At 23.5% G+C, this 27,968-nt stretch overlaps 1 protein-coding gene across 2 annotated transcripts; it reads left to right on the forward strand.

Annotated features, from left to right (window-relative positions):
• Positions 1-1,977: 1,977 nt before the first annotated feature.
• On the forward strand, positions 1,978-26,842 carry LOC112602219 (unconventional myosin-Va). Of its 2 annotated transcripts, XM_025350172.1 has the most exons (34): positions 1,978-2,236; positions 4,159-4,205; positions 16,283-16,559; positions 16,629-16,773; positions 16,839-16,995; positions 17,055-17,274; positions 17,411-17,631; positions 17,705-17,836; positions 18,035-18,136; positions 18,212-18,331; positions 18,400-18,540; positions 18,604-18,688; positions 18,769-18,866; positions 18,944-19,168; positions 19,240-19,436; positions 19,501-19,612; positions 19,674-19,885; positions 19,946-20,120; positions 20,187-20,408; positions 21,294-21,612; positions 21,852-22,075; positions 23,147-23,275; positions 23,348-23,459; positions 23,761-23,944; positions 24,026-24,218; positions 24,357-24,453; positions 24,515-24,670; positions 24,728-24,828; positions 24,918-25,160; positions 25,292-25,531; positions 25,613-25,747; positions 25,815-25,937; positions 26,276-26,392; positions 26,689-26,842. In XM_025350172.1, the coding sequence occupies exons 2-34, from the start codon at positions 4,170-4,172 to the stop codon at positions 26,812-26,814; spliced, it is 5,376 nt and encodes a 1,791-aa protein (XP_025205957.1). In that variant the 5' UTR covers positions 1,978-2,236; positions 4,159-4,169; the 3' UTR covers positions 26,815-26,842. The 2 variants fall into 2 exon arrangements, with proteins under 2 accessions (XP_025205957.1, XP_025205956.1); XM_025350171.1 differs by lacking the exons at positions 1,978-2,236; positions 4,159-4,205 and adding an exon at positions 10,262-10,369.
• Positions 26,843-27,968: the final 1,126 nt, after the last annotated feature.

Below are 27,968 nucleotides of genomic sequence, written 5' to 3' on the forward strand. Positions count from 1 at the left end.
ATGTCTATTCACAGATGTCTTATAACTCTGGTCATTATTAATAAAAACTAAAATTAAAATTAAGCTGAATACAACTTCTATTTCAAATGGCTAGAAATGAGCATTATTGAACAACATAAAATCTATATAAATATTTAATGTATAATAATTATACAAAAAACGTTTCAATGTATGATAAATTATATGTATATAATATATATATGTATAATAATATTTCTATATTAGTCTATGACTAACGTAATATTATACACCATGTTTCAGGCGGCGCTTTGTGTAGGCAACTTACGATCGTAGTACTACATGAATTATTTATTTATTGTAAAATAATTATTAATTATTTAATTTAATTTATAAAGTACCTATGATATGTAATTTAATAGTATTTTGACAACATGCGTCTAAACGTATATCAACGTATGTAATGTAATGGTATAATATGTTTAATACACATTTAAATCATCAACATGTAATGATATTTTATCGTAAATATACAAATAATAAATATTTATATAGTAAAATAATTGCCTAATATAAATAAATATAGCAATAATAAACTATGTATATCATAAATTTTTACTCGAAACACAATTCCTTAAAAATAGTTTATAATCGTTAATTTTATCTAAAAATAAAATTATAAATAATGTAAACTTCGAAAAATTTAAAAGTCTAAACCAAACTTATTAGGATTTCCCTAAAATTTTTATGAATTTCAGAGTGTTTTTGTGATTAATAATAGAGTTTTGATCAGTTAAATTAAAACACACAGAGTCACAGAATGATCTTTTTCTAAATTCTTTTAAGAATCCATATTTTTCAGTTTATTCAAAATATTTCTGTACATAATCAATAGAAATTTATTTTTATTATATAGTATAATATTTTGATTAAATGTGTTACCATGAATAAGGTATGATACTATGATTAGTATAGAGTAAATTCGGATTCATAGTCAAGATGTCTTTCATGTCGTATATTTTTTCCTGCAGTACTCTGATTGGCCGTAGTAATCATGTAATCATGATATAATTACTATAATTCATTAACCATGATCTAAGTACAGGATATTTCCAATTAGGTTGAGTTTAATTTTTGGACACAACTTGACAAATGACAAAGCAATGAACAGTATGAATTTTGTTTCATCAAATATATTATGGACGTAGATAATGCTTGAAAGACAATAAGTGTAACATAACGTGATTAATTAATTAAGTTTTTATGTAGGTACTAGGTACCTATGTATTTGAAAATTGCAATGACATACATTTTATTACATAAAATGTGGTACTATTATTGAACATAATAATTAAGTAAAATAATTTTAAAAATTGCTATTCATGCTTCTTTTCAAAATTTCTATCGAAAATATGCTGAACGAATGGGTAAATATTATATTAATATATCAAGTACTTATCTTTTATTAATTATGTATAATACATAATGTTAGTTCAAGTTATTTGGAAGAATTTAGAAGAAAGTAATGCTAACGCGTGTTTTCTCGTGGTTCGTGGTACCAAGACAAAAATAATGTACCTACTAGTAAATAGTAATGATATAGATAATCAGATAGATACTCGCCAGAGTTCGATGATCATGCCAACGCAATTTAATCTATTCACGTAAGTTGCTAGCTTGAATTCTAAACTATAACTTTATGATTATCATGTTAATAATATGTTCATCATAATAATTCATAATTTATAGTCATCATGGCGATCGTAAAACACATAGGTAGGCCATAAACGCATTAACGTTAATAACACTACAATCGCTAAGTCACGACTTATGAATTTATGATTATACCGCAATGGCAGGTGGTGCTATCAACTATCGAGTACCGCCGACTGGTTCAAGACGTGTTCAACAAGTTTGTTTTCGTAAATCCGTAGCTAACATCCAATTGTTTGTTCATCGATCGGTAAATTCGGGTTGCTCAGTCTGTGTACACAACATCTGATTCTACAGTTATCGTGATAAGATTTTTTTCATATATTATTTTTATTTATTATTTTTATTTGCGCGCCGGCCGTTGGTATGTTTGTTCGTTAACAAAACGTCGAACATCTTTAGATATTTTTTTAACCGTTCGTGATTGTTCCTTGTGCGTCAAAAATTGTTTCCGATCGTAGAACTTGTTGCGAAATTTTTGACTCGTGTACATCATTCGATGGCACAATTATCAGTTATCCAATTTCTATAGACAAATTCAAAACTAGGGCATCTCTCGAATAAGGTGAGTTTACTTTAATCCGTTAAAATTGTACTAAATAACAAATTGCTGTTTATAGATAAGTTTAAGGATTATTTTTATTGTTTTAATTTCTTCTCCCCCACTCGTTTTTGATGATTGTCTTCCACGTGGACGTCGTCTTGTCTAAAAGAAGACGATAATATTTCCTTATTATTTAATTTCTTTATCGTCCAAATCCGTGATTAAGTGTTCGTAAACCTCTTATGAACTATGAATGTTCAAAAACATCTAATAAATTTACATTGATTTGCACTTATATATTTAAATAATAATTGTATTATCACGTTTATTTTTAAACTTTTTAATGACCGGTTTTTACTTTGTCGTAATCAATTTTTCAATATTATTTGCTTCTTTAGACTATCTTGAAACCAGTTTTTTCTCTATAAATAGGTAAAAGATAAATAAGTTTCATAATCATTTTAGTTGGTGAAGTATTTAAGTACTTATTCATAAATAATATACTTAAATATCAATTAAAATATTTCAAATATTAGTATTATTCTATTCTTTTTATTTTTATTTAAAACTTCAGTTGATTTTTATTTGATCTATTAAATTATTAAATTTTTAAGTCTTAAAACTTGTGTAATTTAAATAATAAATAAGATATATTTTAGAATACACAATGTATAAATTTTCAAATCTTGGTAACATGATAAGTAATTGTGGGGTTAGTTAAGTTTTAATTGTAAACAATAATAAATAATTTAAATTTCAGATTTAACAGCTAAAGTATATAACATTAAATTATAATATAATATTAATTGTTTTTTTTTAATCATAATTACCTGAATGACAAATTGTTAAATAACTTGAATATAGATACCTAGTATTTCATGTTTTTAATAATATAATTATAAACAAAACATTAATTTTTTTATTATCACAATTCATGAACATTGAACACTATGAAATAAGTAAAAAGTATAAGGTCAGGAATTATCAATTATGTCATTGTTTATGTGTGTACTCCCATTTGTTCTGTTTTAAAATAAGATATTACAATTTAATAATAAAATAATTTTTATTAGGTACATAGATAATTAAAATTGTGCTTATTATTTATGAATTTTATACCTATTCTGTTTATATATGTATAATATTCCAATTTCCAACAATAGATATGTTATTATATAATAACAATCCTATAAAAATGATATAAAACATCTTATATCTTATAAACCATTAAGTATATAAAATGTAAATGATTATTATTATATAATAAGTGTTATAATTTAGTATAAACACATTATGTTATAAATGTAAATAATTAATTTAAAAAAATTGACAAAATATTAAGTTTATTAATAAAATTATTATTATTAATTATTATTAAAATTATGTTAATTATTCATAAATTGTAATTGTATGGTTCGGTTTAAAAATGTTGTCAATCATAAATTAGAAAATAAATATGGTTCAAAGTATATTGACATGCTGTACTTACACATTTACTCGTTAAATTTCTTTTATATTATGCAGGTATAATATTTAGATACCTACTAATTAATTATGAAACTGAATTATTAACATATTTTACCATCATTATGATCTCATAACCTATATGTTTTTATAATAATTGCTTATAAACATTTTATATGCATATAACATGTCTAATTAATGTTTATAACTAGTTTAATTTATTATTAAAAGAAGATTGATTCAATTCTGCTGTATCAGTGTATGATTTAAAGAATATATTATTTTGTATTAATATTTCTATTTGTAGAATTACATTAGTGCATAGATACCAATTGAAAATTATTGCGTTTTTTAATCTTACGCATAAAAGGATTTAAATTACAAACATTTATTATACCTAAAATATTTTTATTTTAAATAACATCCTTTATAATGTTTTGTAATAGTAATTAATTAGATTTATTATCTGTGTGTTATAGAAAAATCAATCATGGATATCCAAAGTCATAGAAATCTTTATGCCTTGGTAAGTTAATATTAGATGTATGTTTAAATTAAATTTAAACAAAATAGGTTACTATATTAATCTAATACCTGTATAAGGAATTTGTGATCTGTTTAATTTAATGAATTTAAGTTTTAAAAGACCTTGAAAGTTCCCCGAAAACAATATCTATGTCAAAATCACACATTTAAATACTCAAGTTAATGTTTTTACTGTATGCATTGATTAAGTTGTATGATAAACAAGTAAAAATTATACAAAAATATAACTTTGTTTTAAATACTGAAAAAGTTTTTTGGTTTCACATTTCTAGTAAGTCATCCTTCATATTATTTACAAAAAAGTGTTTTATCAAGATGGTGTTTTCATTTCCTCTATATTGATTATTATACTTACCGAATAAAATATGTTACAAATATTTGTTAAACTTTATCAATATTCTATACTACACCTTGTAAATGTTTTCAAATAAGTGAAATATGAATAATAATTTATTTATATTGTATTGTACATATGATTAATATATGTATATATAATTGGTAGATGAGTACTTCTGCTGTACAATAGGTGTCAAGTGGGCCACTATAATAGATGTATTAAATTTGAATTCAATGATCAAAGCCGCCCACAAGGGGTGGCGGGGAGGGCCAGCCCCCCCCTGCTAATTAAGATAATACCTAATTTTTATTGCATTTATTTGCATTTTATATAGCGTCTTGGAGGGCGATAAGGAGGACTGATAAGTGATAAAGTGACACTTGCAATATTAAAATAAATAAATAATATTTTTTTACGATGTGATATAAAAAACAGAATTTATGGTAAGTGTATTATTTTTTGCTGGCCCCCTTGAGAAAAATTTCTGCGGGCGGCCTTGTTAATGATACATAATTTTTCATTAAAAAAAATGATTCTGAGCAGAAGTGATATATCAGTTTATAATACTAAGTATATTTCATTTAATTTTTGCTAAAAAACATTACATTTATTATAATATAATTTATACTACAGTCGATTTTGCTTTATTGGGACATATTAGTTGCATGTTATTTTGTCCCAATAATCCAAAATACAAAAATAAACATATACATTTGTTAAAAAACTGATTTTTTCATATATTTTTATTATTACAAATTACACATAATTATAGAGATTATTTAATGATATAAAAATAAAAACATGATAATATAACCTAATTATAATAAAAATATATATATAATATAAAGTACATTCATATATTTTTTTATTTTGTTATTATGTATTTTATCTTATTTAAAAAAAATATGAATATTAATTTTTTTGTTACATATCATTGATTGTGATACTCGATAAAAATTTCCCAATTATTCGGGTTCGTGGCCCAGATAAGTGGTGAACATATTTCACCCTACAAGTGTACATTTGTTTTCGTTATTGAACAATAATTGTTCCTATTAAGCAGTTGTCCTTATTAACTAGTATTTCTATTAAGCGGAATCGACTGTATTTTTCATTTATTATTAACTTTTCACCTTACCATTAAATAGATTTGTGTGAATAGGTTCATGGCATAAATAAATATCTTACAATTAATCTACATGTTTTGAAAATTTCATTACACAAAGTAAAATTCATAATTTACTTGTTAAGGTTTTATTTTACCTGCAAATCATTGAACAAAATAATAAATATACCATTAATCATTGTTTAAACATATAATTTTTTCAAAATTTGAACTTAAAATACACACAAAAAAAATTTTCTTTTACAATTTTTAATAATTGAATGCAAGTATAATAATAATTAAGGTGAGATGTTTTTATAAAAATTTCAAGAATTTGAACCTAGTAAGTATTATAAACATGCAAATATGACTTAAAAATGATAAAAAATGACCTATAAAGTTTTAAATATTTGTTTAAAACTAGTAAAAATACAATTTTTTTTTTTTACAAAAACAATAGTAATAATAATATAAATTACATAAAATTATTACATTGTACTATTAAAGTATATTTTATATTATTAAAAGTAAAAATGACAACTGGAAATTGCCTTATTCTATCAAATCTTTATCTTTACCTAACCTGTGCGAAATATTATTTTATAAAATATAAATTTGATGTAGGTACTTATATACAGTCTGTGTACATTAAAAACTATGCGTGTAAATTGAACTAAAAAGGAAAATAGTACCTAAAAATGACAAAATATGATTTAAAAAGTAAAAACTTCAAAAAAAAATAAAAATTAGTTATTTAGATTCACTTGTTTATGAAACATATTTGTGGCTAGTAGAGCATCATCTAATAAGTCCAAAAGAATAAGCAAAATGCATCAACTTCCATGCCCTACATATCACCATTTATTTTTATTTTTTTTTTTAATCTACCATCAAAGTTAAAAATAAAAGAATTTTAACTGCCTCAGAAGGTAATAAATTATGACACAAGAAAAAACATATCATTGTAAAATCAATACTGAATCTAAAATAATTATAAACCTAGTTTTAGTATTAAAACAACTTTCAACATCAAAACTAAGTTTTTTTTAAATTATATATTTCATTATTTTTATAATTTATACTTTTGTACTTTTGTTAAATTACATTTGTGTTACTAACTTTTTCCAGGGAAATTGTTTAAATATTTATTATATTATAAGAGTGGGACAAGTTAACTAAATTATTTGATTAAATATAGATTATTTTAATTTTAATCTAATATTAATTTAACTTCTGTTTTTTTTTTTTTTATATTAAACATGTAGTATATTGTTTAAGAGATTTGATGGATATAGGAATATTGATTGACTTAAAATTGTTAGTATTCTATATGTTTTGATGATTGAAAGGGATAATATTTATCTAAATTCATTAAAAAGGAATAGTTTAATAATCTAAGAAGAAAACACTGCATACCTTTGGTATTGACTTCATAATATATTATATATGCATATTATTTCAATTGAATAGATGTGAATATAAAGAAAAATGATTGTTTTAAAGCTGTTAGAAGATGTTAAAATATCTCAATCATCTGTTAGAGTATTTATGGTTCATGAATGACTATAATCTATAATATAAGCTAAATCTGTATCCAAAATCATGATTTAACTTTTAGTTTTTAAGTTAAAAATTTTGCAGAGTTTTTATTTTTATTATTTTGTAAGGTTTTGGTTATAGTTTGAGGATGTACATTATGATACCTATCTAACAGAGATGCCTTATTATAAAGTACACAATAGAATCTTCATTAACCTTCACCTGTTGGTTATTATTTCTTGGTAATTTATTATAAAACTTAAATAAATTGTTTTAAATTCAATGTATGTTTTAATAATTTGAATTACAAACTAAATGTCTAAATATAATCAATTTATTAATTATTAGTCACTGGTAAAATAATTTAAAAGATAAAAATAAAATTAATTGATTAATTTTATCAATTTGCATTATTAAATGATAGAATATATGCTTGATAGTAATTTTAACATAAACTTTAATGTTGATGATTATTTATGTAACTATAATTTCACTGATTTGTAACAACTGTATAACATTATCTTCAATTTTTTTTTTTTTTTTAATTTCTAGAAAACTATTTTAAAATATATTATTATGTTTTGATTAAACTTAGTTTTTGGTTTTTACCTAATATTACTTTTTTTTGATATTCAGTCAAGTTTATAAATACTTTTAAATATAAGTCTAAGCTAATTCTTAAGTTTCTAAACTTTTATCTTTTATCAATCTAATATAACTTGTATTACTTTTTGAAAATATGTTAAGATTTCAGTATTTTAAAATTATAAAATCTCTTAATTTATTGATTTTTTTTATTTCATAAATGCCTTATATTTATTTAATATGCACACAATTAATTAAAAAATGATATATTTTAAAGGTTTAGACTGGCCTACCTAAGACTTCGTTTATTAGTTTTGATATACTTTACTATGACGTTTCTCATACAATTTATAAATTAGTTCTCATATATTATTATACCAATTGATTTGACAGTTGCTTTATCATAATGTTTGCACAAATGAAGCAAGAATATAATAATTCTTTGTTTCCTTGAAAATTATTGTCTTTGTTGATAATTTATATCTTACAAATACATAACTTATTAGCTTTATACAAACTATATTAAATGCCATATAAATACAGTGATAAAAAAAATTATCCCAATTTAAAAATATAAATGGTACCTTTGTTAAGCTATAATAGTTTTAACTAATAGCTAAATAAAAAAAAAAAAATGATACTTAACATAATTTGGCTATGTGTGAATTAAAAGGAGGACTGAATTGTTACCAAAATATTGAGTAAATTAAAATATTATTACTGTATTAGGTACAAAATCTATGACTTATTGTAAATGTTGTACTCAATTAGGTGATATTAATATCTTTTACCTAACTTTTTTAAATTAAATTTAAAATAAATTATTTTTATTTTGATAGATTTTAATTTATAGCATTAAGTATACTTGTAATTATTAAACATATTTGTCATATTTTTATTTGATATTGTAGACAATAATAGATTTATAACGAATAATTTAAGCAACTATTAATTATGTGTATTGTTAATAGTAGCTTATGTAATATTTTAATGTAAAAAAAAATTATAATATTTATGGTCGTAAAAACTATAAGGAACTACATTTGATGCTTGTATAAACATGATGGAGGGGGTATAAATTTTGTTATACCTATTTCCCCTGCCACAGAGATCCTTGTACACCAGAATATGCTTTTTTACTAATGTAAACGGCAAGTTATTGATGAGCATATGCTTTTCAGTTGCATTATGTTTGTCAATATGAAATAGAAATTAGTTTTAAAATAATAGTGAACAATTGGATAGAAAATAAATTGTATTCTTTAACAGTGTTTTTTAAATTCTACAATATTAATTTTTATATTTATTTTACACACTAGCACGACTTTTTTTGTAATCCATTTTATATATTAATTTTTAATGGAAAAAAAAAATCGTAAAATTCATCATGTACATTTTTTATAAATTTTTATTCATTTTTCAATCTAAAATATTTATTATATTAAATTAATTCTCTTTTTTAAATTTAAAACAATATACATTTATTTAGATTCTGTGGTTAAGTGTTGGCAGTGAATTTTAATTTATTAATAATTTAATTTTTAAGTAATGAATTAGAGAATAGTCCATTATTTTTTAAAATAATACATTTGAAGAGCAATCAATGTTATATAAGTGTACCTATTAATTATTAAATACATATTTTACGCGATCAGTTTTTTCACGCTCTATGCAAATTTTTCATTTTCCTGTACACAATAATGCGCAACGATTGATCGTATATCTAACTTAAAATAATGAAATCAACTTCTACTACGGAATTTTTAAATAGTTTTCAAGTGTTTATTCCTGGAGAATATATCTTCAGTTAAAAAAAAAAAACTGTAAAATAGCATTATGTAAAACATGGAATCCGAATAAGTGCATTTGTGTTTTGCATGTCGGTTAGACACGGTTAACCCAATGCATATTGAATTTTCTTCATATAATCTAGTATCGCCGAACACTTATTACGAAAATAGTGTACGTTTGTTGTTAGTTCTAGTTTGGTATTTTTTAGTACGTATAATATTATTTTAATAACAATATCTATATATTTTGTTGATCTTTATTATTATTTTTTTACCGGCAATAAACAAATTCGATACGTGCAATATTTTGGTAATATAATCGTTTTTATTTTTATGGGAAAACATCAGAGATATTCAAGCTGGCAAGCTCATCGTCACGCGGTGTGTGTTCGCACATTTGGTGATGAATTAATTTAATTTTGTTCGCGTAAATTACATACATAATAATTTTATTGATAATTAATAATGCCCTCATCTAGTAAAACTTAAATTAAATTTTAAAAATATATACTAAATGCTGATAATCACATATTATACCTACCTAATGATAATTTGGTAATAATAACAAAAATAAAAAAATTGAGTAGGTACAAGATCTTCGTGGACAGGGAAATATATTATAATATTGATCTGATAATTAAAAAACTTTCTGACCGCGTGTTGTGTTGACCCTAACACGTATGATGGCTCCGAGAAAATGCGCATCGTTGAAACCACTGAACGATGAACTCGTGCGCCGTTTTCAATATTGGAAGTCTGCACCGGAATACAAGGCTTGCTACACTCCCGTAAGTCAACAAACAACGCGTATTATAACTATTATACTTAATATGTTTTTTCTATGGAATTGAGCCTACTGCTTTGGCGGTAATACAGATCTCCACTCATGCCAAAATGGGTATTTATTTGTATTGTTGAATATAGTCTATTGCACAACGTTTAAAACGACATTCCCTTATAGAATACATCATCGTTGTTACAGCATAAACTATGCAATAGGTATATCATGTATATCATGTAGACGAGTATGTTTTATAATGTATTTTAAATACAATATTATGTTAAGTGCTTCGCACAGGCCAAGGTCAATGGAATCGAAGTCAGTTCGCAGGCATTATAATATATTAGGTATAAGTGTTGTTACTTATTATTGTTTGTATTTTTTTTTCGATTTTTCACGATTTACGGAAACCCATTATGTTGCTCATTTTGTACGGTTTCTAGCCGTGATACCGCGCCTATTCAGGCTGTTGCTGTTCTCGAAGCGTGCCTAGGTATTTATTTGTTAATTTAAACTTTTTGAAATAATGACTAAGACAACAAATCAACAATGTTAAAATTATTGTTTTCAAACGTCTCTTCGAAATCGTTGTTAGATGATATGTCTGTTTATAATTTAAATTATAATTATTTTTATTCGTTTATTTATGGTCTAATAGTTCACGCGTGTACTTTCTAAACACTCTGTATACAGTGATATGATTATGCATACCTGTACCGATTCTTAGTATACCTGTTATTCACATAGTGGTCAAAATGGTTATCTAATAACACATAAATTTTATTATTGCGATAGCTGCATAAGAAGTATAATACTCAATGAGTATTAATAGCATGACATATTATTAATTTTCAAATAACTACCCTCGCTACCCTCGTTCCTACGTCGAAATAACCTATAGAAACTTAAAACATACACGATCTTAGGAGGACACATTATAGTTTATATTACATATATTTTGTTCGATTAATAATATAATACCAACTTTCATAGGCGTGCGCTGATTTAAATGGTAGATGCAGTATGCTCTTAAAGCAGCTCATATTTTTACAATCGGCCAAATACACTTTGAACCGCCAAAATTGTTAATTGTATAGTACACACTACACAGATATGCTATGTTATCGTTACTATAGTGACTGTAGTATTATAACTATTAATATATTTAAAATATACAAATATAAACATAAACATACCTCCTAACATAATGTATTCACTTCTTTTAAAAACACTAAGTTACATTAAATATTCTGAATAATTTGAAGTTATTTTTAGAACGTATATTTACTATTTTCCACCATCTGGCCGATCAATATTACCAAAAAATGTTGCAGACACAGCACATGAACTTTGTACTGCACCTATGTGTACGCCTATACCACCTCTGGTATAAAATATAAATCCTCTCTGTAATGTTATAATCCTATATGTTAGTCATTTGATACAAATCAATATTAATCAACGGAAATTGAAAATATTGTTAAATGCACTATAATTTAAACACTACAGTCAGCAAAGTTGGATTTAAACATAATGTGACTAGACGACACATTTCCTTCAATTATTTCAATACTTCGCACGCTGTATAATATCATAATATAAATTGTCTAACAAAACGACAAACAACTAAACTCTTCGTGAATACGCGGTGAGTGTGCTAAGTCAAACATTATGTTCAGTAAATTAAATAAACAGAAGAATCAATTTTCACGCTACTTATACTACATACTTGCTGTAAATAAGTATATTTTGAAACTATAAGTATAATAGTATTATTACACGCCGTTAAAAATATGTTTTTTCACTTAATCATCCAAATATTTACACAGAAAATAATTATATTATAATTTAATAAACATAAACTTATAGCTCGGTATTTTGATGACTTTACCATCACAGTTCTGTATATAATATTTATTACGTAGATACATGAACTAGTTAAAGGTTTTACTTTCGTTATAAATTGCAATAAACTTGTAGTTTTTTTTTAAAAAATAATATATTAAAAATATATTGGTATATTATATATACTTCCTACGTAATACAACATAAACTTGGCCTAAGCTCAAAATAATACGATAGTGTGGTAATTTATTCAACTCATAATGCTAATTTTTCCATTAATCTGTTGATCAGTTTTAAATCTTACCTACTTATATACAGATTCAATAATAACTAATAAGTCGTTCTGCCAGCGCGATTACGAATGACTGGTTTTTAGACACGTATTAGAATTGAGAATTGAAAGAGTACCCTAACCAGTGTGTAGTATTATGATTACCTATTTACATTAATATTACATTATAATTAAATAATCATAAACTATGCACGTTTTTTTTTTTTTTTTAAATATAATGAGAATAAGGGTATATCATTGTAAAAAAAAGTTGTATGTAAATGTACATGTGATAAAAAATGTTGTTTTCTCATCAACTATTAAGTTAGATGTTAGTTATTAGATAATTTGCTTTAAAACTATATATGTTTATACTTACATATAATATTATTTTTTATTATTATTGATATTGCATAATATTTTCTAATCATAAACAAGTATGAATAAAAAAGAAATTATGACTTTAAAAAAAATATTTTATGATTATCGTGAACAATTGAAAAAATAATAATATTTCAAAATTAATGCATTTAAATAATTTTAAATACTAATCAATATTATATTGATACTATATCAAATCTGCGGACGATAATGGATAACGCTGTGGAAATGATGACGGCCACAACCATTGTAGATATAGTTGAAACTTGAAATACCATAATTCATAATATGATAACCTATTTATTACTTATATTATAATGCCTATATACCTAAATTATGACTAGAACTGTGGTTTGAACACATCTGTTCGCTTTTTTGGACAATTGACAATCGTTATTAACTCTAGGAACTTTTTTTGTGTTTAAATTGCTATTTTTAATAGCACTTTTTGACGAATAACATTCCATTAAAAATATAACTTATTTTTTTAAATTCCTAGTTGTTGTTTTTTTCTAATTTATTAAATTTATAATATGTTGACTTTAATGTGTTGTCGGTAGATATTAGTTAGTGCAATATATTGTTGTATTACGATATAAATTATTATCAAAATTGTTATATAACTATTAATTAATGTATGAGTAGGCGTGAACGACTATTAGGTTGTTTGTTATTTTTGCATCGATTTTTGTTAGTTTTTTACATGAATTAGCTATTATAGGAAATATTTTTTGAAAATATTTATTCAATACATATACATAATCCAAAAATTAGTTAAGACTCTAAAAGAAAAAAACAATCAATAAGTTATATGTACTACTTCTAATAACAGTTACAAATTTCAGTAGTGAAAGTAATATAAAACAAATTAAATAGAATATGAAGCAATTGTTCATAAGTAAAGATAAAATTTTAATGGCTTTTTTATTTTTTTCTGTAAGTGCTATAAAGCAGGGCCTAAAATTTTCTATTTTTCGTGCTACACACTAATTTTAATTAAACGTTTATATTAAGTGATTTAAAAAGAAAATTTATAATATAGAAAAAATAAACAATATTATTTACTACACATTTTTGAATTTTGTAGTACACATTTCATTTTTTGTACTACACAAAGTATTTCATTGTATAAACATTTAAAATGTGTAATTTTTATCTTGCATTTTTTGTGTATTCAAACTCATTTTGTTTTATTTGAATTTTTTTTAATATGTGTTTATATTATATTCATTTTTTAGATTGTTTGGTCATTTTTGAATTTATTTTTTTTTAGTGCATTTTTGTGTATTTTTAGGTCATTAAAATCATAGTTTTATTCATAACTTCATAAGGTATACCAAAATTAAAATTTATCATAATTTTTTTTTCTTCTGTAAAAATGTGGAAATTACCTACATTTCCAAAAGTCCTGGTAAATGATCAACACCAAATAAATCGATCAGCTGCTTATCAATCTTGAAATATCTGTAAACTTTTTGAAAGAAAATTAAAGTAATAAAACGACTGTAGTATCTTCTCTTTATAAAATAAAATAATTTTTGCTTAATAATTTAATATGATTTATTTATAAATTTTGATAGTATAACTATTCTAGGTAAATAGCATTTTAACTGTATTTCGTAAAAATGTAAAATAGTGATAATAATTGGTAAACAAATGTTTTAATTTTCATCGTTATAGAACTAGTGTAATAAAATCAAAAAAGTTCATAGCAACTGCTCATTATTTACTCTATAGTCTGTTACATGTAGGTACAAAGCATTTTTATATGTACCTTAGAATTTAACATGCGCGCATGTACCTTACAGTACTTGAGGAGTTAATTTTAATTCTAAACTTTCATTTAAAAATCATGCTGATAATTTAAAAATAAATCATTTATAAAATTAGATTTTATAAAACGTATACCTAATACCTATGTATAGATTTTAATGATGTTTCAGTCTCAAAAATGTTGTATTATTCTCTTTGGTATAAATTGTATATGCATCTTTAGTTTGACATACAGATAGTATTCTGGAAAATCAATGTTTAGCATTTATTAAAAATAGTTTTTTTAGATATTAATGCTATAAATGTGGTTTTGGGTTTTCAAAATATTCCTCATTCAGGATATGATTATCCAAATTATAATTTTAAAATAATATCATTAAACAATAGGTTTTGATTGTGGACTTGAAATTTTCATTTAAATTACCCGACAATTTCATTAATTGCCCTGAACTTATTAAACGTTTAAACCTTAAAATTAATTCTTTAAACTCAAGAAATAAACCTGACTTCTATCCTTTGCGTGCTTCTAAATACGTATAAAATGTACTCTCCTGCTAATGAACTAATATCAGCTGGTAATTCTTTATGTAATATTGACTTATTTCATACGTCAATCATCGAATTAACAGCATCGTCAGCATCATTATATTTATAGTAACTAAGAATTTTCATTTTTATTCGTAACCCATATTTATTTATTGTATTATTTTCTTTTATTATTATTATTAAAACAATTTGTATTATATATTGATTTAAACTAAATTCTTAAATTATTAAACCTGTATATTTAAATTAGATTTAAGAAAAATATCTGTCGCCTTATAAATAATTCTAATTAGAATATTATTTCCGTACCTAATAAAGGATATTATTATTATTATTAATATCTGAAGTTAGATTTAAACAGAAATTAATCGATATAATAATTGTTTTAATTACTTGTTTGTAGTTTGTTCAGTTATCATCATAGATTAGATATAATTGCATAATAATATAAAATATTTGATTATGTAAAGAAGACGTCCTTGAAATCCAATAACAATAATTGTACACGAGTGCACTGAGGGTCAATTATTATGTATTTTATTGTGAGAGTAATCTTTGTTGACAGAGATAATATCATGATATCGATAATATAGTTTAGTGAGAATTTTTTATGTACATATTTTGATGTGATTTGCTAAAATATTATTTTTAATTTTTTCCAATCCACAAAATAACGTCTTTGTCTACCATAATTATTAATGGTCCTGTGCTGTATTAATTTGAACTAAACTTGTAGATTTTAAATAATTATTGAAAATTTTAAAAAGATATCTCCTTGGTTATAATGAATAAATCATATTTACAATATTTTACCCCAGTATCAATTACCATCATGAACTAAGATATATATATATATATATCTTAGTTCATGATTACCATTATTATTATGAAATTAAGATTTTAACATAGATGAGTTACTCGCTAATTTACAGTAATATGCATTTTTGATATTGAAATAAATTGATGTTTCATTATCATAATGGTTAATTGGTCATAGCAAAGCAAGTGAACATTGAATAATTTAGACATATTTTCATACCTTATTAATTTTAATTTAATTAATTTAATCTTAACATAAATCATAAGTTTCATTTATTGTTTTAGGGGACAAAAATTTGGATCCCTTGTCATTCAGAAGTCTGGCAAACAGCAGAAATAATAGAGGCATATGATGGACATAAATTAACAGTAAGAAAAATTAAATCCAAAGATGAACAAGTCATTAAGATTTCTTCAGATGAAGAACTTCCACCTCTTCAAAATCCTGATATACTTCTTGGGGAAAATGATTTGACTTCATTATCATACCTACATGAACCAGCTATTCTATACAATTTATATTGTAGATTTGTTCAAAGTCATGCAATTTACACTTATTGTGGTAAAATATATACTTTAAACAATTTCAATATTTCATCATTTAAAGTATTGGTTTTCTTTTATATATTAGGTATTGTCTTAGTCGCCATTAACCCTTATAAAGATCTTGACATCTATGGCATTGATACAATGATGGCATACAGAGGTCAAACAATGGGCAGTTTAGACCCCCACGTATTTGCTGTGGCAGAACAAGCATTTAATAAAATGGAAATGTAAGATAATAAATTAAATATTTATTTAGGTATATCTATGTGTGTTTTAATGAATCTTTTTTCAGAGAAAATAATAATCAGAGTATTATAGTTTCTGGTGAATCGGGTGCAGGAAAAACAGTTTCTGCCAAGTATGCAATGAGGTATTTTGCTACAATTAGTGGCTCTGAAACCGAAACTCAAGTTGAGAAGAAAGTTTTAGCTTCTAGCCCTATTATGGAGGTAATTTAAAAAAAAATTAATATTTTAAATTTAACCTTTTATGAACAATATCCTTTTAGGCTATTGGAAATGCCAAAACAACTAGAAATGATAATTCATCTCGTTTTGGAAAGTATATTGAACTTCATTTTAATGATCGGAATCACATAACAGGGGCTAGTATGCGAACATATCTACTTGAAAAGTCTCGCGTTGTGCACCAAGCCGTTGATGAACGAAATTATCATATATTTTATCAATTATGCTCTTCTCGTGAAACATTTCCTCATTTACAATTAGGTAAATAATAAGTGCAGTATTAACACATTATATTCAAAATAAATGAAAAATATGAATGTATAATATATAATATTAAATATAAATATGAAAATTAAATAATATTTATTAATTTGTTCATTTTTATTATTGTTATTAGGTGATTCGGAAGAATATTTTTATTTAGCTTCCCAACCAAGCAGTGATAATGACCATCAAAATTTTTTTGAAACAGTTAATGCTCTTAATACGTTAGGATTTTCTCAAGATGACCAAGATCTTATGTGGAAAATATTAGCAAGTATTTTACACTTAGGTAATATTGAAATAACTAGTAAAACTCAAAAAAATCCTGGAGATAGTGATTCATGTTTTATATCGGTTAGTTTCTACTTGTTGTATTTAAATTTGATTGATTAATAGGTAAAATAATTTAATTACTTTCTTAATTTAGCTGAAAGATCCTAGCTTAGAAATAGTTTCAACTTTATTAGACATCAATAAAGAAGAACTTCAAAAATGGCTATGTTTTCGTAGAATTGTCAGTATGAAAGAAACTTATGAAAAACCAATGACTGCAGATGAGGTGAGAACAATAATTTTTTTTTTATTCTAGATGTATTATTTATATCTTAGGCATGATATCAAGACACTATATTTAATATATTTAGGAAATTTCCATACACTTTGATGGATAACTAGAATAATTCAAATAAACAGTTAAATAGTTATGAAATCTCTTGAAAAAGAACTATTTTACTGATAATTTTGTTTTTGTTTTTAGGCAAGTGGAGCTCGTGATGCTTTAGCCAAACACATTTATGCATCATTATTTCAATGGTTGATTTCAATTATGAATAGAACAATGTGTGAAACTTCACCATCGGTTTGTTTATTGAAAATATCTAATCTTATTTCAACCAATTATTATTATTAATTACTTATATGATTTTGTATTTAGACCAATTGTCCAATAATCGGTGTCTTGGACATATATGGTTTTGAAATGTTCGAGTTAAACAGTTTTGAACAATTTTGTATCAATTATGCTAATGAAAAACTTCAGCAGCAATTTAATTTAGTGAGTTTTATTAGAAGAATAATCTCTTATTTCTTTATTTTAACAAAATAAACTATTCATCTAATTAGCATGTATTCAAACTTGAACAAGAAGAATATGGAAAAGAAGGAATTGAATGGAAGTTCATTGACTTTTATGATAACCAACCTTGCATTGATCTTATTGAATCTAAGTTAGGTATACTTGATCTTCTTGATGAAGAATGTCGAGTAAGTTATTTATTTATTACATTAATATAAATTGTATTAATAAAATCCACATCAATATCTTAGATGCCTCAAGGATCAGATGCATCTTGGACACAAAAACTTTATACCAAATGTATTAAATGGGATAGGTTTTCAAAACCTAAATTTGGTATGTAAATATACAATAAAATATGTTGTTTTTTTTTTAAATTATTATATAATATTTAATAATATTATTAATTTTAAAAGCTGGCAGTGCTTTCACAATTAAACATTTTGCTGGCGATGTTGAATATTTTTCTGATGGATTTTTGGATAAAAATAAAGACACAGTTTTTGAAGATCAAGTATGTATTTATAAACTAACAGTTCTAAATAATATTATCTCCTCAGATTTTTAATTTTATTGTATATGTTTACTTAGGTTAATGTACTGAGAAATGGGAAAAATAGTATGTTACGTACAATATTTATGGTAGAAAGTTCAACTGATCGTAAGCTAAGTGTCCCAGATCGTAAAGCCAACACTCTCAATACTCCAAAATCAGCCACCATTGGAGCAACTTCAAAATCTCGAATGCTAACGCCTATGAGACCAATCTGTGCAACTATTGGTTCACCTACTCATTCTAAACAGAATAAGAAAACCGTATGTCATTATAATATTAGTCGATAATCATTATAAAAAAATATTTTAAGAGAGAAATATTATTTTTAAAGGTGGGTTCGCAATTTAGAGATTCACTTAATGCCCTCATGACCACACTCAATGATACTACCCCACATTATATAAGGTGTATTAAACCTAATGACAACAAGTTACCATTTGTATTTGACCATCAACGAGCTGTAGATCAATTGCGAGCATGTGGTGTTTTAGAAACAATACGTATAAGTGCTGCTGGCTTTCCTTCTAGGTAAATAAATATTCTTAAAATACTTTTTCTTATTTAATTCATCTTTAAATTATAAATATTTTAGATGGACCTATGTAGATTTCTTCTTAAGATATCGTATATTATTAAAATCAAAGAACATCAATAGAAATGATCCAAAATTAACTTGTCAACGAATTGTGGAAGAACATATTAAAGTACATCTATATATTTACTAAAAAGTTCTTTAAACTATATAATAAGCTAAAAACTTTACAGACTGAAGACAACTATAAGTATGGTAATTCAAAAATATTCTTTAGAGCTGGTCAAGTTGCATACTTGGAAAGAAAACGTGCTGATAGACGTAAAGATTGTAGCATATGTATTCAAAAAACTTGGCGAAAATATATATGTCAAAAGAAATACATACAAATTCGAACTAGTGCATTATTAATTCAACGATATGGAAGAGGTTACTTAAGTAGACGGTAATAAAGTTTATTTAGATTATTTGATAACAATTATTATTATTTTAATTAATTTTCCAGGTTAGCAACACATTTACGAAGAACCAAAGCTGCTACTAAAATTCAGAAAGTTGTACGAATGTGGTTATGTCGTAAAAAATATTTACATTTACTATCAGCAATACTTGTTTTACAAAAATATTATCGTGGCTATAAAGCTAGAAAGTTTACTTTAGAATTAAGGCGAAACAATGCTGTAAGTAATTATTTTACTATTAGTAAGTAATACTGTGTATTACTACATTAAAATATTGGATTATAGGCTGTGCGTATTCAATCAATAGTTCGAATGTGGTTATGTTACCGTCATTATCGTGATACATTAGGTAAAATTATTAAAGTTCAATGCTGTATTAGAAGATGGTTTGCAAGAAGATGCCTAAAAGCATTAAAGAAAGAAGCCCGATCAGTAGCTCATGTAACTAAGTTAAATAAAGGTTTAGAAAACAAGATTTATATGATGCAACAAAAAATAACAGAATTAGTAAGTTTTTATTTTCTAGTATTAAATTTGTTTTATGATTTTGTAAATTATTTAAGTACAAAATATATTATTTTCCTAACATTCCAAGTGCATTGTTTGTTTCATACATTAAAAACTTAAAAACAAAACTTTTAAATTTAATTTTTTTAATTTTTTTTATATTTCATAAGAATGAATAAAATTGATAAAAATGACAAAATAATATTGGCTTATTTTCCATCAATGTGTTAATCTCAAAATGAAAAATTTAATATGTAAGACATTTTTATAGATTTTTTTTAAAGCATTTAAATCCAGGTTCTATTAGTAACTATTTTAACCCATCATCAATGGCTTCTGTCTTTTCAACTGACAATTTTTAAATATTTTAAATAGTAGATATATGTTTGAAACCACTTTCATTTTCTTTGACTACAATACTTTTTCTCATACAGATATAGAGTAGTTTATTTGTGTTTTGTTCTAATTGTACACTATGTACACATATTAACACTATTATTTTCACTGTATTAACACATTTATTTTTGGTACATTGAATGTTGATAACCTATTGTTTATACAGAGGTAATTGGTCTTTAATACTATATTTCGAATATTTTTATGTTACTTTGTTACATTCATCGTCATAAATACCCAGATTCTTAAAATATATAAAAATGAAATGCAAAATTATTTAATTTATGTAGAATTGTATTCCATAATACTATCAATATATTTTGCTAGCTTAAAACAAATATTAATTAAAATATGCGCTCTATTATATTGAAATTTATCATTTTATATAATTCAGTAAAAAAGACCAATGACACCTCTCACATTTTTTTTAGAGAATGCCACCAATGATATTTAAACAATAAAATCAATAAAATAAATAATTTTTTTTAGAACAACCAATTGTCATCAACTAAGTCATTACAGGCTGAACTACTGGAAACTAAGCAAAAATTAGTAGAGCAAAAACAAATTACTTCAGAATTAACTAATGCCAAAAAAGATGCTCAGCAAATTCAAACCAAGTTTAATAATTTACAAATAGAGTATGAATCAGAGAAAAAAACTACTGAGAACATGCTTAAATCCTATATTGATAGATGTAAAAAAGCTGAACAAGACCTTTTGGGAGCACAGAAAATTATTTCAACATTAGAATCTAATGTTTTACTGTTAAAACATGAAAATGAAAATAATTTAAAAGACATTGAAGGTATGTTGAAAATGTTATAGACTTGTGTCCTGTTGTATTTTGTAACTTAATAAAGGTAGATTCATAGACAACCAGTTTTCTGAAATGTCATTTATTTATAATGATTTAATTTTAACATAAACCAAATTAAAGAGTAGCAATTTTCTGTATTTCTAAATAGCATTAAAGTTTAACTCTACACTATACTAGTTGTGATTTGTAAGCTGCATTTTTAAATTTTATGTCATATTTCATTTTAGAAAATTGGAAAACTAAATTTGACAGTGAAGTTTTAAAATTTCAAGATGAAATTGAAGCAGAAAAAAGTAAATATCAAAAATTGTTATCAGAAAAACGTTCAATTGAAGAAAAGTTAGAAATTTTTGAACAAGAAGATATTAATATGTCTGGTGATAGTTTTAATCGTAACAAATTTGATTTATCTTATCAAGAAAATGGGTACATAGCAAAAGATATTAAAAGTGTAAGTTAATTTTAATTTTTGTGGAAAATATTAGATATTTTATAGTTATTTTAATGTAATAGTGTAGAAATATTAGATCGTTGATACAAAATCAACATATTTTTCAGTCTGAGTAGTGAAGAATTTATTAATTTTACAATGAAATATTTGCTTCAGTTTTAAATTTTGAAGACAAATTATAGAATATTTAATAGAGTTCATCAACTATGGGAAAGTTAAAATGAAGAAAATCCCCATAATTTTCTTAACAATGTGAAAAAACTAATAATAATTAATAGTAATATTGGAATATTTATAGAACGCCAGTTTTTGTCAAAATTGATTTTGATTATTGAATGCAATTATCATTAATTTAAAATTTATCACATTTATTAAACTGATCTAAACTCAAAACTTATATGTAATATAAGAGAACAAATTTTATATATATATATTTTTAATTATGTATTAACATAAGAAATATGAAACAAATATAATTATTAGATATACAATATTTTATAAATTAAAAAATGTATATTTATTTCCAAACAATAACAATTTAGTTAGTTTGCTTAAAATTCTCAGTTTTTAAATTATTTATATATTTATTGAAGCTATAGCTTTAGTCAAATCATTATATTAATAAGTACTGTCATAACCAAATTTGATTCCACATACTTTTAATAATAAATATATTTGATTTCTGTAGTATAATTTTTTTATTTTATAATTCAATTTTGTAAAAAATTTTAATATATTTTAATATTTTGTTTAGTATTATAAGCAAATTATATCACTTAGTACTTTTCTAATAAAATATCAAATGATAATAATCTAACAAAAATTATTCTATGGCACTATACAAGAATTTTAATTAGGAATGTATTTATCTTTTATACAATTTGGTTCTTGTAAAAGATTCTGGTGTATAAAAGCATTGTTCTTTTTGTAAATTTTTTTGAGATGTTAGAAAGTAGTTAAACATTGTACATACTCATTAATAAAATATTTCCACCTAATTTTGTATAATGCAAAGAGTGGTGACTAACTGTTTTTACTTAATAATAAAACAAAACATTCTATATTTTACAGAATGATTTGGAAAGTGGTGATTTTATACAACTTCAAAAAACTTTAAAAACTATTCAGATGGAAAAAGATATGTTATTAAAAAAAATTGAAAATGATAAATTAATCCGAGATAATTCTAGTGATAATGATGTAATTATTTGCAAAACTATATATTAATACACTTTTTAATGAGATTTTATGAAGACAATTTTATAATTTTAGATATCTCGGTTAAAAGAACAGAATAATTTACTGCGGCAAAACTTAAATTCACTCCGTGAAGCCACAGAATCATCAGACAACCATAATTTCATCGTCGCTGATGATTTGACTCGTAAATATCGAAAAATTTTCAAATTTATATTCAATTTAATTGAATTTTACTTATTATTCCCTTGACCATCGAAGCTTTTCTTCGTATTTGAATTTTTGTTTATTATTTATTTAATGTTATTGTTATTATTATTATTTTACATTTATATTTAAATTAGATGTACCTGTCATTTATAATTTCAAATCAATAAATGCATAATCAATAAACAAAGAACTTGTGTCTTTTCTCGTAACCAATTATTCATTTTAAGGTTCATTACTAACATTGAATTTTTTTAAGTACAAATATTATATTTATTTAGGACAACTGGAAACATTGCAAGATGAATTATTCAAAAAGAAATCAGAATGTATTCAATTACAAAACCGTCTCGATAGTACAGCAGAATCATTACGTAAGATTGTTGACTATAAAACTACAACTTCATCGTTAACCGAAGATAAAGAATTGAATCAAGCAATGGATGCTCAAAAAGCTATTAATCGGTAATTAGGGTTTTTTTTTTTTAAATATAGCAAAACTACATTTAAAAAAAAATGATAATTGTATGTATATTGTTGTGACAGGCATATTTTAGAAGAGTTCCAAACAGAGAAAGAAAAATGGAAAGAAGAAAAAGAAAATATGTCAAGTCAACTTGTAAAGTTACTTGATGAAAATGAAAAGCAACAAGAACTTTTAGCTATTGAGTTTGAAAAGAATCCACAATGTGATGCTATTTTGCAATCAGATATGAATAAACTCAATTATGATAATTTAGTAAGGATACAAATAATATAATACAATAATGAATATTAAATTAACAATTGAAAAATAACTCTTTATATTTATTTCTTTTTGCTTGTAACTTTTTATATTTACTTTCATTAATTATCCCTTAATTGTTTATATATTTAGAAATTGCAACAAAAATATGATGCACTTTTACGAAAATATGTAGCATTAAGAAACGATATATTGATAGAAGGGAAAGAAAATTCAACAATTAATTTTGGTAAATTGATTTAATTTAGTGTTTATAAAGCTTTATTTTAATTTGTTTTATTTTTGTTTAGATGTAGCAATTGACAATGAAAATTTTGCCAACAGCACAATTATATCTAGTGATGATGGGACAATTATAGCTAAAAAAAAAAATCGTTCAGAATTTATGGGAATGTTCAAATGTTCTGTAGAAGATGATCCAGTTGTAGCTCGAAATTTAATTATTGGTAATTTATCAAAAATTTTTATAATATCAATGTTTTAAATTATATTATTTGATTTAGAGTTAAGACCTGAAACTGCATTGAAATTATTGCCAGGTTTACCAGCATATATTTTGTTCATGTGCATTCGTTATTATGATTTTATAAAAGAAGAAAAAAGAGTATGTATTTTGATGTGTCAAGTACTTATTTTATAAATTGTTATTTTTTTGTCCAGAGTATTAACAATTTACTATTGTTTATTGATTAGATTGGATTATTTTTAACAAACGTAGCAAAAAACTTACAAAAAGTAAAAAAACGTCAACATCAAGACACTATGATTTTGTGGCTTTCAAACACAATGAAACTAGTACATATTCTAAAACAATATAGTGGAGAACCAGCCTTTGCTAATGATAATACATCCAAGCAAAATTCTCAAGCACTGCAAAATTTTGATTTGGCTGATTATCGTCAAGTATTTAGCGATCATGCTGTGATACTTTACCAAGTAATTAAATACAAACACATTCAATTTTTAAATTTAAAATATAAATAATTTAATAACTTAATATTAATATTTAAAAATTATCAACTCTTAATATAAATACTTAAGCAATGTTGTTGAATACTTAATTAAAGGATTTGGTTCAAAAAATGCAAGAAAGGATAAGAACATTAATAGTTCCTGCTTTATTAGAGCATGACTCACTTGGCATTGATATTGGTAGAAACATTAGACGTAGTTTAGGTTCATTGAAATCAAATTCAACACTTTCTAGTCCAACTACAATTACTTTGGAAAATGAATTAAATACTATGTATAGTCAATTATTAGTTCATGAGATTGATCAAGAAGTTATTGTACAAATATTCAAACAAGTAATTTTTTTTTTTTTTTTTTTTTTTTTTTGTCTTATATTTTGATAAAAAGTAATAATAATTTATAAATTGTGATTTCAGCTTTATTATTTCATGTGTGCCACTGCATTAAATAATTTATTACTACGTAAAGATTTGAGTTACTGGGCTAAAGGCATGCAAATTCGATTCAATTTATCACATATTGAACAATGGATAAGAGATAAAATACTTTATGTAAATACTTTATTTTTCTAATTAATTATTTCTTCTAAATTTTAATTTTAATTATTAATATATATAGCCACAAGATATTGTTAATACATTATTGCCAATTATTCAAGCATCACAGCTATTACAAGCAAGAAAAACTGAGGATGATGTTAACAGTATTTGTGAAATGTGTGATAAAATGAATGCAAATCAAGTAAGTACTTATTTTCTTTAAATTTTATCATTTATGCTTATATTGTCTATTGAATAATTTAAATAATTAAATATATATTATCATATTTCTTTAATTTCTATACTGTAATGTATAATTTGTGAGTAAAATAATTAATAAGGGATTACAATAAAAATATTGAAATAGAATATTACCAATTTTTTTGACTAATAACAAATATGAATATTAAAAGTACCTTAAATTCAATATGCATATTAAATCATAAATATTCCTACTTTTATATACATCTTCAAAATCAATCAACATTTATAAAATATAATAAATATTTTAAACAAAACTAAATTATTTTAATTTTTTAGATTATTAAACTTTTGACATCATTTAAACCTACTGATGATTGTGAGGAACGTATATCCATGGATTTCATTAGAAAAGTTAAGGATAAGTTGGAAGAACGGCCAGAATGCCAAGACAAGGTAATTTTGATTTAATGTTTAGAGAAAATAATATATATATAATATAAGAAAAATTAATGATCATTATTAAGATATATATTTTAAGTGATATAAGATATAATAGTTTGTGAATATGTTAGGGTTAGATAGTAATTAAATTAAAATACTTCTAACAATTTGCAAGTTAATTTGTATAGCTTAATTGCCTTACTAATTTAAAAAGTTACAACCAATCCCAGTCATGTGTGTCTTAGAAATATCTCATTCTTTGACTAATTAATCATTAATCTATATAAATTAATTCTTTATTTTTTTAGGAAAAATTATTGATGGATACTAAGTATGTTTACCCAATAACTTTTCCATTTCATCCATCCAATATAAGACTAGAAGATATAGAATTACCAGAGTGTCTTAATTTAACTATGCTAAAAAAAATTTAATTAAAATTTACATTTTTCTTTTTAAGATAATTTTTAAATAATATTTATTTATGTCATAAATTTGTGAATTTGAATAAATGTGTATATTTAATTATATAAATATATTTATGATTTTTGGATTTTAAAAAACAAGGCTGTGAAAAATCAAAACCCATTTTATTTTATTTCTTAATCATAATATATTATAATTTGTTAATTTGAACAAAAAATTTATCTGTAATAATACAATTTTTTGATAACAAAAATTTAGGTTTTTTATGTATAAAAATTAATATTATGTTGTAATAATAATTATTATTTAAAATTTTATTAATTTGTTGAAAATCTAATTGTTAAAAATTTGCCTAAGATAGTTTTATTTTTATTTTAATCTGTTTATATAGTTTATTTACAAAATGTGTTTTAATAATGATATGACATAAAATTTAATTTATGTATGTTTATTTTAAACAATAAATTTTTTTAAATAGTCTTCCCATTTAGAATGAGTAATTGTGTTGTATTTAAGCTTTTGAAAAAAAAATACTTTGCAAAATTTAAAAAAAAAAATACATATGTAATAAATACCATCAATTGTCGCATCATAACACAAAAGTTAACAGTTTATATTTTTATTTTATAATATTTACATATTAAATTGTTAATACATAAATAATTATTTAATTGTATAGAATAATTTTAAATTTGATGACTTTAGTGCCATATATTTTTTTAAATAAACTGTTTTTAAAAATTTGTTTTTTGTTTATAAATAATGAAATGTAATAGTCAATAAGTGTACTTAGTGTAGCTACTATTACTTTTTTGTAATAATAGTAATATTGTTAAATTGTGAATATTTTATTGTATTGTTACCTATTAATTTAAGTTTAATTTTATTGTTATTTAAGTAGAATATTTTACTTTTGAACAAATCAAAATAATCTTAAAATCTTATTATATATATATATTATATTTTTTATTTTAAATTATATTTGTAAAACATAATATTCAAAATTTATTATATTTTATTTTAATAACAAATCATGTGTTGTGGTTATAAGATGGTCAATTTTTTTTTTTTTTTTTTTTTATCAATTTTAGTTTGAAAATAATTTTTAATTTATGGCTATTTTAAAATAATGTTTAATATTATCAATTTTGTTGTTGTTTTT

This window comes from Melanaphis sacchari, unplaced genomic scaffold, assembly GCF_002803265.2.
Source record: "Melanaphis sacchari strain LSU unplaced genomic scaffold, SCAv2.0 Contig85_pilon_pilon, whole genome shotgun sequence".
Taxonomy (NCBI): domain Eukaryota; kingdom Metazoa; phylum Arthropoda; class Insecta; order Hemiptera; family Aphididae; genus Melanaphis; species Melanaphis sacchari.